Below are 14,034 nucleotides of genomic sequence, written 5' to 3'. Positions count from 1 at the left end.
ATGTTGTGTTGTGGCGTGGTGTGCCATGGCTATGTTGTGTTGTGGCGTGGTGTACCATGGATATGTTGTGTTGTGGTGTTGTGTGCCATGGTTATGTTGTGTTGTGGCGTGGTGTACCATGGCCATGTTGTGTTGTGGTGTGGTGTACCATGGCTATGTTGTGTTGTGTCGTGGCATGGCGTGGTGTGCCATAGCTATGTTGTGTTGTATTGTGGCGTGGTGTACCATGACTATGTTGTGTTGTGGCGTGGTGTACCATGGCTATATTGTGTTGTGGCGTGGTGTGCCATGGCTATGTTGTGTTGTGGCGTGGTGTGCCATGGCTATGTTGTGTTGTGGCGTGGTGTACCATGGATATATTGTGTTGTGGCGTAGTGTACCATAGATATATTGTGTTGTGGCGTGTCTTAGCCTAATTTTCATGGAGATATCTCCAGAAAATACATTCAAATAACAAGGGTGCAGTGGGATGAGGGGGCAGGGGAGGGGGGTAAGGTAAAGAGGGGGTAGTAACTTGTGTCTTAGACTGTGTCACGCTTTCGCTCAAGTTCACTGAACTTCGAAGGAGACAAACCGAAAGATACGACCATGTCTGTTTACTTTTGACAGGAAATATTGTCTGGTACAATGTCAGCCCTTAATTCCAGACCATGTGACAGTCTGCATACAAAAGTCAGTGACCGACACCAAGTCTGTTCAAAGGTCTCATGGCACTGTATCTTTATAACATGAATACTCCCCAAACCACTTCTCATTGTCGGAATCCGTGAACATGCACTCTCATTGTCTATGCTGTTCGCGTTGAGACCGGAAAACATAAAGGGAAGATTATCAACGAAAGTAATTTTTACGCGTTTTTTTTTTTTTTTTTTTTCAAATGAATGTTGTTATCGCGAATTGCCAATAGATTTCTTCATAGCGAAAGTTTAAAAACCTGCTTCCTGCGTCAGCTTATCAGACCATTGCTGCCGGCACGTCCGCAGTACTGAATATGTATTGAATTGTGTATGATGTTTTATTTCCCGAAAAAACACGACTTGGGCGAACGTACAGTGTGAAAGGTCTTCACACTGTAAAACACAAAAACCTTTCAATGTACTGCGTAATAATTTTAAAATGTAATGTTTTATATGAAAAAGATCAGTTTAAAAGCAAATTAAAGCCCATGCTTTTTTCTTTTCTTTTCATCGCTGCCCCAAATAGATTTATTCATCAATGTAAATGCCATACTTAACGAAAGAAGTTCTTATTTGAAAAAAAAATGATAAAAGTGACTGCTGTTGATCAGTGTTTCAGTACATCAAATCAAAGTGACACGGTTTGTGAATAAAATGATAATGTAACGGTAGATTTATTGTGCACATAATTTGGCTCCTTTTTTATTTTTTGGTGTCCTTCCTAGAGGTCCATTGTCATTAAGCGTAAATGACAAATAAGTCAAAATGACACAAAACAATGTCTGTCACAGTTGTATTCACAAGATAGCTAATTCCTCCTTTCTATGAACGCTTACAGAAACCTTTACGCTGAAGGATCCACTCGTAATTCTTTCTTTCTCTCCGTCCTGTTTGTTCAAGGCAACAGCTATCCAGTACATGTTTTCGTGAATCTGGTTGGATCTTGTAGATCTGAGCATAAAGCTTAGCCAGATGACGTTTAATAAACCATGTAGAAGCATAGTCTTATCCACCCACTTGGTCTGAAAGGAAGAAAGGATTAATTATAATGATGAACACACTCTCTTTCACAGCCCTGCATCTTCTGTTGCTATTGATGGCAGTGTCCAGGACTTCTTCAGCTGAATAACTAAAAATCCTGATTTGGGAATGCAGTCTGATTCTGTTAAAGAATAGAGCGTTAATAAAAACAGGGTAAAGAACATATGTTTATGTTTATGATGACTACCAACTTAAACCGATCAAAATAATTTTGACTTTGCAGTTGCAAAGAAAGGACACACGTTCATTTTTATCAAAACGACCAGTTCCAGAAGAAAGTCACTGTACGTGTTAATTTGTTTCCGTCCATTTGTTCTTTGTACATTTGTCAACAGAACTTAGAAAAACGAAAACAAAAACAAACCTGCTGGAGCCAGTCCACTGACTCCACCATTTGTATGCAAAGTTCAAGAGAAAAACGTTGGCAGAAAAGATAGATGGTGCAGTTTGGCATTGCGCATGAACAACTCTACAATATTTTTCAGAAACTCTGGAAGGACGACAACAGTCAAAGTTTGCCATTATCTATCAGTTATTGTTGAACACGCTTTCATAACAACCTCAGGACATACTCTTTTTTTTTATAATGCATTCTTGATTCTTCAAATAGCTATTGACATTATGCAAGACAGGTAATTATGGGCATGAAACTAAGCAAATACATTGAAAATTCTTCCTACTGATGTAAGCTGGTTATATTGATACCAGAAGCATTATCGATGATACTTTGTTTTAACAAACAGAGATATTGCTGTAAATTGTGGTGATATAACACTTGAACATTGCGGGAATTTGGTTAGTAATAGCCATGTGCATCTCATGCGAGTGACTAGACGCTCAGTCTGATTTTCTGGTCAAACTTGAGAGAAAGGACGAGAGTGGGGTTTGAACCCAGACCCTCATGGACTCTGTATCAACTGGCTGATGACTGGAGTGTCTTAACCATTCTGCCACCTTCCTCCTCCACACGTCAATAACATATAGCAATAATTATATTGATACAAAGAAATCACTGAAGGAAAGAAAACAAATCTGGAGTATGTCACTACAATTACTCCGATTGGATATTGAACAGATTGCCACATGTTCCACGTGACACTCTTCAGTCACGTGACACTTGTGACGTCATGTCGACAAGCTGTATATAGGAAGAGTGGCTGTGTGCCATCCTCATTCGCCGCGAAACGAACCGACAGTTTTCATAGCGACGTGAAGATAAAAGAAAAACCTAAGTGCAGCATCATGACGTTTGGTCCCTTCTTCGTTCTTTGTCTGCTCTTGGCTTCAATAGAGGCTGTTGGTAAGTTTGGTTTGTCATTAAGAAAGAGACAAAGAGACAGACAGAGTGAGAGGGAGAGAGAGAGTTTGCGTGCTTTCACGTTTGTGTGGAAAAAGGGAAAATGAACAAAATGCTTGTGCCATATATATATATGTGTGTGTGTGTGTGTGTGTGTGTGTGTGTGTGTGTGTGTGTGTGTGTGTGTTCCCATGAAGAAGTCCCTTGGGCAAAGAATTGAGATGGAAAAAGTGAAAAGGGGACAGGGACTGCTTGGGGTGTCCATCATTTTACGGCTGTACTCATCACCCCTGTGGAAATATTTCTTCATGGAGCAGTTCCAAGTTTATATATATATATATATATATATATATATATATATATATATATATATATATCAAACAAACACTCAGCTTTTATCAGATATTGACATTAGTTTACAGTCACGCCAACAGCAAAGTGAGAGCTGTGTTATCAATGGTTTCTGCATTGCAATGGGAAATCATTCACAGCTTAGTCTTTTGAGAAGGACTATGACTCTCAAACTAGGAGGAAGGATTGCACTGGTTCTTAGTGCTGCAGCCTTGGAGGCTAGTTGTCCTTTGGGAACCATCCCAGTGCTGACAGTCCTAAAACCCTCATGGCCAAGAGAGTGGGGATGTAACTTGGGCAAGACAGTCTCTGCTATTATCAAATTCTCACCCAAATAGTCGGGACAGCAGTTGCCTCTTCTGCTATTCTGATGGTCATAGTTGGACACAACTATTACACACACACACACACACACACACACACACACACACACACATATATATATATATATTGATTTCTGTTTGTCTACTATGGCCACGGCGTCGACAGTCAACCCGGTCTTTTTAAGACAAAAAGACATCCCAGATGTTGACAACAATCGGCCCACAGTGCTGGAAATGTGTCTGGCAGCGGAAAGATCATCAGGACAGGGCTCTGTTCTCGGAGCTCAGGATATCCGTGGTCTTTGGCGGATCTACCCTGCCACCAAGGAGTCCCGTACGGAACTTTTGGTCAAAGGACTGCGTTTGAGAGGTACAGTACTGCAGGTATCCAACACAAATCCATTTATCTTGTACGGAGACTCGGGAGAGGAAAAACCAACAACAAAACTATGGATTGATAGTATTCCTATTTCGTTAGCAGATTCAGAGATCGAACATTCTTTAGCAAAGGTAGGCTGTGAACTCAGATCATCAATTAAAATGGAGAGAGCAAGAGATAAAGACAACAAGCTCACTAGATTCCTGACTGGTCGCAGATTTGTTTTTATTACTGTTCCTCCCACCCCCCTTGATAAAATCCTTAGAATTAACATTTTTTCTGCCAAACTTTACCATAGAGAACAAAAGACTGTTCCCAAAACAATTATTTGTTCACGATGTCTGAAACCTGACCACCATGTTTCATCATGCTCCAGTGATATTGTTTGCAGAGACTGCAAACTGCCAGGTCATAAACGGGGTGATCCTGTTTGTGAACATACATACAAACATACAGACAAGCAAACAGAAGACAGTCAGACGGAACAAAACAAAAACAAAAGCAGCGTTAATACCACACACAAACAGTCTGCCAATGACCCGAAAGCTGACAGTGACAAATCAGTTGGTCGAGGTGACAGAACCCGCACCACCGTGCGCCAGGCCACCATCCTGTCGTCCATTGAACACGCTCCCCGCAGCAGGTCGGACACCCCCAAACGTGGCCGCTCCAAAGATCGACGCAGCCCGAGGGAGAGGAGGGGCAAGCAGCAGAGGAGGGAGGACTGGCGCTCCCCTAGCCCTGTGATGTCAGCGGAGGACGGACTGGACACAGAGGCAGAGACCGCTGTCACATGGCGGTGAGAACGGTACTGACTTTGATTGCCCGATGATGACGACCTGGCTTGTGATTCATGGACTTTGAGACTGAATTGTGATTGAATGATAAATGATGTTTGATGTGATCCAGTTTCAGTGAAATATAATATATATATATATTTTTTTTTACATTATCATCATGGATAAAGTACTTATAACTTCATTGAATACCAGGGGACTAAGAAATAAATTGAAAAGAAAATCATTATTTAGATTCTTAAAGGGAAAAAAATATGATATAATTTGTTTACAAGAATCTCATGTTACAGAAGATGAAATAGATATGTGGACAAAAGAGTGGGGCGGCGCGATTTTTTATAATGAAGGTACAAACAGAAGCAGAGGTGAAGTATTTCTGATTTCAAAACGATTTCATGGAGAGGTTAATTTTCTTAAGTCACACGAAAGAATGTTGATTATTACTGTATCCAATGAAAAACACAATATTACAATAGTAAATTTATATGCACCTAACAATTTAAACGATAAACTGACATTCTTTCAAAATATGGGTGAAATACTAGCTGAATATATGAATGATAATCTAGTAGTTCTTGGTGATTTCAACTGTGTACTCAGTAATGAGCTAGATATAATATCTGGTCTCCCTCATGACAAATCTGAAATTATTTCTTTAAGACATTTTCTGACAACAACAGGCCTTACTGACGCATGGAGAGCTTACCACCCCACTGACACAGACTTCACGTGGCACAGGCATAATCCGTTCATTGCACGGCGTTTGGATTACTGTTTTGTTTCTGATAACTTGTTGCCCTCCTGTGTTTCGTGTGAACACATTACTGTCCCAAACTCTGATCATAAAGCTGTCGTTCTAGAAATTAGTGAGGGAAACTTTGTTCGTGGTCCAGGGTACTGGAAATTCAACAATAGTTATCTTAAAAATGAAATATTTGTTACAAAAATGAATGCTTTGTTAGATTCTGTCAGTTTAGAACATAGTGATCAAAGCAGCGTAGTTAAATGGGAGCTGTGCAAAGTTGAAGTGAGAAATCTCTGCATCGAGTTCGGAAAAACATGGGCTTGCAAAAATCGAAACAAATCACTGGACTTACAGAATCGACTAAAAGAAATGGAAAAAAAATTGTTAATCAGTCCTCAAAATGAAGATCTTCAGACTGATTATTTGAAAATGAAACACGATTTAGATTTAATGTACACGAATGAAGCTAAAGGAGCACAGGTAAGGGCTAGAGTAAAATGGATTGAAGAAGGTGAAAAAAACACAAAATATTTCACAAATCTTGAAAAAGCTAGATGTAAAAATAAAATTATTACCAGTTTGCGCAATGAGGCGGGTGAAATTATTACAGATCAAAAGAAAATCTTACAAGAACAGCTGTCCTTCTACAAAACCTTATATAACCAAACAACAACGGAAAGAAATATACAGGAAGCCATCAATAATTTCATTGAAAACGAACATTTTACAAAGTTAAATGAAGACGAAGCCTTAGCATGCGAAGGGTTAATAACTTATGAAGAAACCACAACTGCACTCAGAAAACTAAAAAATGGATCAGCTCCAGGGAGTGACGGTCTGACGACAGAGTTTTTAAAATTCTTTTGGGGAAAAATAGGCAGATTACTAACCGATTCTTTCAATGAGTCGTTCAGAATAGGAGAACTGTCATTTACACAAAGACAGGGTATCATATCATTATTACATAAAAGTAAAGATTTAGATAGGGAGAACTTGAGTAATTGGAGACCTATAACTTTAACTAATTCAGATTATAAAATTCTAGCCAAGGTTCTAGCAGAAAGATTGGGTAGTGTAGTAAATAACTTAGTCAGCAAAGATCAGGTGGGATATATCAAAGGCAGGAACATAGCTACAATCATAAGATGTATTGATGATGTCATTAATTATCTTAATAAAACTGGTAAAGCAGGGTATTTGTTAGCATTAGATTATACTAAGGCATTCGATTCTGTATCTAAAGCATACATGTTACAAGCTTTTAAAGTATTCGGATTCGGATCTGACTTTCAAAAATGGGTATCTGTACTCTCCAATAATTCGCAAAGTTCCATAAACCATGGCGGCTGGCTATCTGAACCCTTCGATGTCAACTGTGGAATCAGACAAGGATGTCCATTTTCTCCCCTTGCATTCATTCTTGCAATGGAAATTCTAGCAGTCAAGATAAGGAATAGTACAATAACGGGTATCAAAACTCCAACTATGGGCAATAATCAAGATATATATTTAAAGATTAAACAATTGGCAGATGATACGACTTTATTTTTGAAAAATAGACAGGACATGTTTACTTCCATAGAAATACTTAAGTCATTTGAGAAATTTTCTGGGCTGAAATTAAATTCACACAAAACGAAAGCAATGAAGATGGGCAGACAAATCACTGAACAGAATCTCCCATTTGTATTGGTTGACAAAATAAAAATTTTGGGCATATACTTCCAGAAAGACAAAATGGCAAAACACATTGAAGAAAATTGGAGAGATAGGATAAATAATATACAAAAATTAATAGTACAGTGGAGCAAAAGAGACCTATCCATACACGGTAAAATTCTTGTAACAAAAACTTTCTTGTTAAGTCAACTTACATATGTTATGCAATCCATTGGCATCCCAGAAAAAGCTTTGAAACAGATCAACACCATATTCTACAAATTTATTTGGCAGAGAAAACATAGTAACCGTAGAGCTTTTGAGAAAGTGAAAAGAAAAACAATGGAAAGTGATTATAATGAAGGAGGGTTAAATATGGTAAATATGTTAGACATTCAAAGATGCATGCATTTACAATGGGCTGGAAGATTTTATCATGCACGGGAAGAAAACTGGACTATAATACCCAGATGGCATCTAAACAAAATACAAAATCATCGTAAAATATTTATGGTAAACTGTAGAGCAAAGCAAATAAAATTACAAGAAATAGAGAACGATTTTTGGTCGGATGTAATTACAACATATTTGAACAGTAAAGATATAGTAACAAGAGAAGAAGTGAACATCCATAATTTTCACAATCAGATGTTGTTTCACAATAATAATATACAATATAAAGGTAATGTGCTATGTTTTCAAAACTGGATAGACAATGGAATAGAACACATAAAAGACATAATACATAAAACAGAAAAAAGACTTCTAGATTTAAATGAGGTTGCGTTTTCACTGAACCAGGCTAAAGGAATCACAATATTCGAATACAATGCTCTATACAACGCAATTCCATTACAGTGGAAGACCTGGATACAAAACAATGGATTACCAATGGAATCTACTGAAACTTCTATTTGTGATGCAAACGCATTCAATGCAAAACTAAAAGAAATAAAGAAATATCTTAAAAGTAGAAGTAAAAGTACAACTATAGACCTACATATTTGTGTATTTTGGAAGAGGAAATTTGACTTTTCTTTCAATCATAATACATGGATTTTACCTAGGAAAGCAACAAAAGAAGTACGCTTACATGAATTGCAGTGGAAAATAAGTCATAATATATACCCAACAAACATTATTCTAAAAAAAAATGGAAGTAGTAGACTCAGAAAATTGTTACTACTGTCCTGGTAAAATTGATTTTATTGAACATTTTTTCTATGAGTGCTCATCTGTGAAAATACTTTGGAAAAACATAGAAAATTTGATACTTAGAAATACTGGTAAGTGTATGAAATTACATCCCACAGACGTTTTATTTGGAATTCAGGATGACAGATATAGCAAACATGACCTTATAAAAATAAATCATATTATTTTGATAGGTAAAATGTGTATCAGTATTGCTAAAAAAACAAAAAGACTGTCTATTTTACAACTGATCTTTGAACAGCAATTCAGTATTAGACATCGATATATTATATAATACCTTATGAATCTTAAAGAAAAGGGAAACAAATCTATATGTAAGTGGGGGAAAAAAACGACATAGTTATGGAATGCAGGGTATTGCTTTTGATTATTGTCACGGTTTTTGTGTGTGTGTGTGTGTGTGCGTGTGTGTGCGTGTGTGTGTGTGTGATTGCTTAAGGTTCACTGTATCCTTTTTGTTGCTGTTATTTTGTTCCTTTCCTTTTTTTTTCTTTTTTTTTTATATAAATAAAACGATGGTCGACCCAAGAAAGTCCGGGTAAAAAAAAAAAAAAAAAAAAAAAAAAAAAAAATATATATATATATATATATATATATAGAGAGAGAGAGAGAGAGAGAGAGAGAGATGATGTGTGTAATTATGTTCAACACTGCCTTGTGGATATCTGAAAGTGCTGAACTAATGTGATGAAGAGGTGGAAATTTATTTTCAATTTAGCCCATACAGATGGTCACGTTGTGGTGTATGGTGACCACGTATGGTGGTCAGGTGGTAGAGGTGGGAGTGGGTGAGTCTTTATGTGTGAGAGAGAAGAGGCTTAGACAGACAGACAGACAGAGACAGACTTTGAGAGAGAGAGGGAGATAACGTTTTATCATGGTGGTAAACATATACTGGAAGGAACATGTCCGTCTTTCTGTCAGCTGTATGTGATAGTGATGTGTCATGTAGGAAAGGAATTCTGAGTGAGAAAGACTTGTACTAGACTGATAAAATTCTAACGTTTTTTTTCTGCTTTTCCAGTTTCGTATCCGTCTGAGAAGCGAGGCGTGAGGTAAGGAGACCAGTTTCTTGTTTTGTCTTGCATTACATTGCGCTGTGTTGTGTTGCTTCATGTCGTCTTGTGTTGGGGTGGGTTTTGTGGCTTTTTTCTGCTTTTTCTTTTTTTTCTTTCTTTTCTGCTGCGTGTTGTGTCAGTTTGACTTATCATGTTGTGTACATCGATTGCGTAAATGTCTTGACGAATCCCAATAATAACGGACTTAATGATTTTCTTTCACCTGGTTATGGTCAATCCTCATTAAAAAAAAAACAAAAAAAACGCCACTGTCACTCCCGTTGTTGGAAAAGAAGATTCTTCATTCAACGGTAACTAAATGTCATTCAGTATCCAGATTACCTTTCCTATTTAAAACTTTAGAAAAAATTAGTTTTTCAACACACTTGCTAAGTCAGACCTGAAGGAGGCGTTCCAGTTTGCTGATCGTTCAAATCATAGTCCAGAAACTGCTCTTTTAAAATTTATCGGTAATCTTCTTACTGCATGCAATTTTGGAACAGTTTACACACTGGCACTGTCAGATCTTTTGGCAGCATTTGATGTGCTAAATCATGGCATTCTGCTAGACAGACTGCACAAAAGTTTTATAATCTTTGTTGTGGAACACAGAACTTTGACTGTAAACAGTAAATCGTCCAAGTGAATCAAACTTAATAATGGTGTGCCACAAGGTTTTATCTTGGGACCTTTTCTCTTTACAACATACATATAAAAAAAAACACACTGAGTGTTCACTCAGAAACAGAACACACCATGTCTCAGTGAACACTGTCACTGTCAGACAGAACACACTGTGTCTCAGTGAATACTGTCACTGTCAGACAGAACACACCGTGTCTCAGTGAACACTGTCACTGTCAGACAGAACACACCATGTCTCAGTGAACACTGTCACTGTCAGACAGAACACACCGTGTCTCAGTGAACACTGTCACTGTCAGACAGAACACACCATGTCTCAGTAAATACTGTCAGACAGAACACAACGTGTCTCAGTGAACACTGTCACTGTCAGACAGAACACACCATGTCTCAGTGAATACTGTCAGACAGAACACACCATGTCTCAGTGAACACTGTCACTGTCAGACAGAACACACCATGTCTCAGTGAATACTGTCAAACAGAACACACCATGTGTCAGTGAATACTGTCAGACAGAACACACCATGCATCGGAGAAAGGGGAGAGAAGTGTGGTAGGTCTGTGCTGAACATTGAAGCTGACTGCTCAGTCTCCTTTCACTGAAACAGTTCAGTTAAGTTCTTCAAGTGGGCGACACTGCCTGATGTGAGTGATGTCTTTGTGTGGGGGGTGGGTATGTCTGTGATGTTTTTGTGATGCACGTGCGTGACGTGTGCACGTGTGGTGTGTGTGATGTGTTTGTGTATGTGGTGAGTGTGATGTGAATGGTGTGTGATGTGTATGTGTGTGTGTGATGTGAGTGGTGTGTGTGTGTGTGTGTGTGTGTGTGTGTGTGTGTGTGATTTGTGTATTGTCTTCAGTTTAACGTCTTCCCACTTGAAGTGATATTAAACGAAGAAAAAAAAGCATGGGGGGGTGGGGGGTGGGGGGGCGGAGGGGTATTGTGGGTGTGGGAAAGGGGGGGGGGAGTGTGTGTAGGTCTGGAGGGTGAACATGGAGAGACAATGCTTGGGGAAAATGGAAACGTTATAAACGCCAGCATTAAACAACTATAACAAATGTCCTATAGGACTACACAGCAAACCTTCTGCAATAACAAATAACATATTGGAATTGTTAAAAACACATTCAAAAGAGCTTTTGGTGAAGTCTGGCAAAAAAACATTTGAGATTCTGACATTCGAATAGTACGTGGTTGCTAGAAACATATGCTTCAGATATTGCATCTGACATCTTTGCCGAACTTAGTTATAAAAGCGTTCAGTTTTATCCTGTTTGATAATGTATAAATGTGCCTTAATCTTATTGAATTACGGTGTGTATTTGACTGATTGATAGTTCCCAGTTGTTGAACATTAATTACATTATGGTTTCAAGCTTTGCCGCTTTCCTGGTATAATTCCCTGACTTTGCTCCACGATGTTTTTTCTAGTATTTGATAACCCTCTTGTACAGACAGAGGCACATAAAGTTCTATGGTTCCCTGTTCGTTTTTTGCATATTTTTTGCTGCCCTCACATCCCATTCATTGTAGATAATACCAAGATGTGAAGGAACCCAGCAAAACGTAATATGTGTTCCTTTCAAACTTAAAAGATGTAAAATGTGGCCGATTTCTATTATGATCGTGGATTTGTTCTTACAATTTGATGAAATTTAAAGCATATAATACAGATTTGGAATCAACGCAGAACAAGACTTGTAGAAGGCAAACTGGAAAGATCAAGAATATGATTTAGAGCCATAAGAACAGCCATAAGTTCAGCAGAGAATATTGAACGATTTTTACCAAGATAGTATGATTTTTCCGTTTTGGTGTGTGTGTGTGTGTGTGATGTGTGCGTGTGTGATGTGTGTGGGTATTTGTGTGTGGTGTGACGTGTGGTATGTGAGATGTGTCTGTGTGTGATGTGTATGTATGTATAATGTGAGTGGTGTGTGAAGTGAGTGGTGTGTGTGATGTGCGGTTTGTGGTGCGCGTGTGATGTCAGTAGTATGTGACGTGTGGGTGTTGGTGTGTGGGTGTGTGATGTGCTTTTCATGGAGTCCACCTTCATTGCCCACGGTGGTACCCTCGCCCCACCTGGACTCAACATCAAAGAGTGACGGCTGTGGGTTTTTTCAGGCATAGATTGGACATACGACTCATGAGCTTGATAATGACGTCTCGCCTGGTGACGTCATTTTTATTTCGCATCATAAAAAAGAAACATTTGCCCGAAGAAAAGTCTGTAGCTCAACACGTCGCCCCTCTCCTATCACATGTATGTTGACTTTTACCACGATTCTTTTAGTCTGCCTCTTTCTGATCACTGTGTTCTGTTTGTTCTTGTGTGAACCACTCTCTGACCAAAGGGCCTCCTGCTTGAAATATGGTGAACACTGCCAAAAAGACTCGGAGTGCTGCGATCACTTTTAGACTGGACGAAATGGAGGCCTGGAAAGATAGGTACTTTCTACACGGTGTGCAAGTAAGTGGAAGAGATGTATGTATGTGTGCGTGGTGTGTGTGTGTGTGTGATTATCAGTCGTATCAGACTATGACCATCAGAATAGCAGAGGAGGTAAATGCTGTCCAGACTATCCGGGCTAGAATTTGATTATTGTGGAGAGTATCTTGCCCAAGTTACATCCCCAACTCTCTCGGCCAAGAGGGTTTTAGGACAGTTGGCGTTGAGATGATTTGCTAAGGTACACAAGCCCCAAAGGCTGCAGCACTAAGAGCCAGTGCAAATTTGCCTCCTAGTTTGAGTCATAGTCCATCACAAAAGACTGACCTGTGAATGAGTTCCCATTGCAATGGAGAAACCATTGATAATACAGCTCCTACTTTGCTGTTGGCCGAACTGTACACTGTGATGTAAGCCGAGTGTTGGTCCAGATATATCTATCTATATATATGCACGTGCACACACGCACACACACACACACACATATATATATATATATGTGTGTGTGTGTGTGTGTGTAAATATATGTAATGAATGAAAACAGCTCAAAGAAAATAATAAGTATTCGTGTTTGTAGAATATAGAGATGGGGAGGGAGAGAGTTCTCAATCATTCAGTAAATTGGTTTCTTTCTCGTAATTCACACAAATCCGCTATGATTATATTATCTATGCAGTGCACTGGCGAGCAAATTTGTGAAACAGAATGAATTATCAGACATCAACACCACTATATCATCTGTTAATTCTATCACGTATCGCTTTCACTGTTCCCGATTATTTCAGTTTGTACACAGTTTTACTCTGTGTGGTGACGTGAAGAATATGCATTGTTTGTTGCAGAGATTTCTGGTTCAGTTGAAGACTCTACGGAAACTCACATCACCACAGCCACGGAAACACTGACCAATGAGGTCTACACAGACCAGTTTTTCTCAAATGAAGATTCTGTTCACGAAAGATAGCTGATGAATAAAAATTGCCTTCCCTTAACTGAATTAGTATTACACTAGTGCGTTTCTCTATTTTTCAGAGACTGCTGAAAGAATGTGTGTGTGTCTGTATGTGTGTTTGTGTGTGTGTGTGTGTGTGTGTGTGTGTGTGTGTGTGTGTGTGTGTTGTACATACATACAGAAAGTTGCATGCATACAAAATCACACATACACACGCGCACGCGCGCGCGCGCGATTAGTCCTCTATGTGTATGTCTGTGTCTGTGTGTGTAGTAAACTTTAACATTGTCACTTTCTCTGGAAAATCGTTGTCATTCATCACCAAATTTGGCATGAAAATAGGAAAAATTCGGTTCTTTCCTATCCTTTTATTTTCTTTTTTTTTATAACGACGACAAACATACACACACCCACAACCACACAACAACACAGACAGCCAAAC

General features: G+C 38.7%; 1 protein-coding gene across 1 annotated transcript; it reads left to right on the top strand.

Annotated features, from left to right (window-relative positions):
• Positions 1-2,919: 2,919 nt before the first annotated feature.
• Positions 2,920-13,622, top strand: LOC143274947 (uncharacterized). Its single transcript, XM_076578955.1, has 5 exons — positions 2,920-3,018; positions 3,856-4,059; positions 9,509-9,539; positions 12,546-12,661; positions 13,483-13,622. Exons 1-4 carry the CDS (start codon positions 2,961-2,963, stop codon positions 12,607-12,609), a joined length of 357 nt encoding a protein of 118 aa, XP_076435070.1. The 5' UTR covers positions 2,920-2,960; the 3' UTR covers positions 12,610-12,661; positions 13,483-13,622.
• Positions 13,623-14,034: the final 412 nt, after the last annotated feature.

Source organism: Babylonia areolata, chromosome 29 (genome assembly GCF_041734735.1).
Source record: "Babylonia areolata isolate BAREFJ2019XMU chromosome 29, ASM4173473v1, whole genome shotgun sequence".
Classification (NCBI taxonomy): Eukaryota; Metazoa; Mollusca; class Gastropoda; order Neogastropoda; family Buccinidae; genus Babylonia; species Babylonia areolata.
The sequence above is the reverse complement of the archived record's forward strand: the minus strand, read 5'-3'. Positions and strand labels throughout refer to the sequence as shown.

Coding starts and splice junctions, on each gene's coding strand:
- LOC143274947 (XM_076578955.1), top strand. CDS start 2,961: ATGACGTTTGGTCCCTTCTTCGTTCTTTGTCTGCTCTTGGCTTCAATA. Junction 3,019..3,855: donor GGCTTCAATAGAGGCTGTTG/GTAAGTTTGGTT, acceptor CGGCGTCGACAG/TCAACCCGGTCTTTTTAAGA. Junction 9,540..12,545: donor TCTGAGAAGCGAGGCGTGAG/GTAAGGAGACCA, acceptor CTCTGACCAAAG/GGCCTCCTGCTTGAAATATG.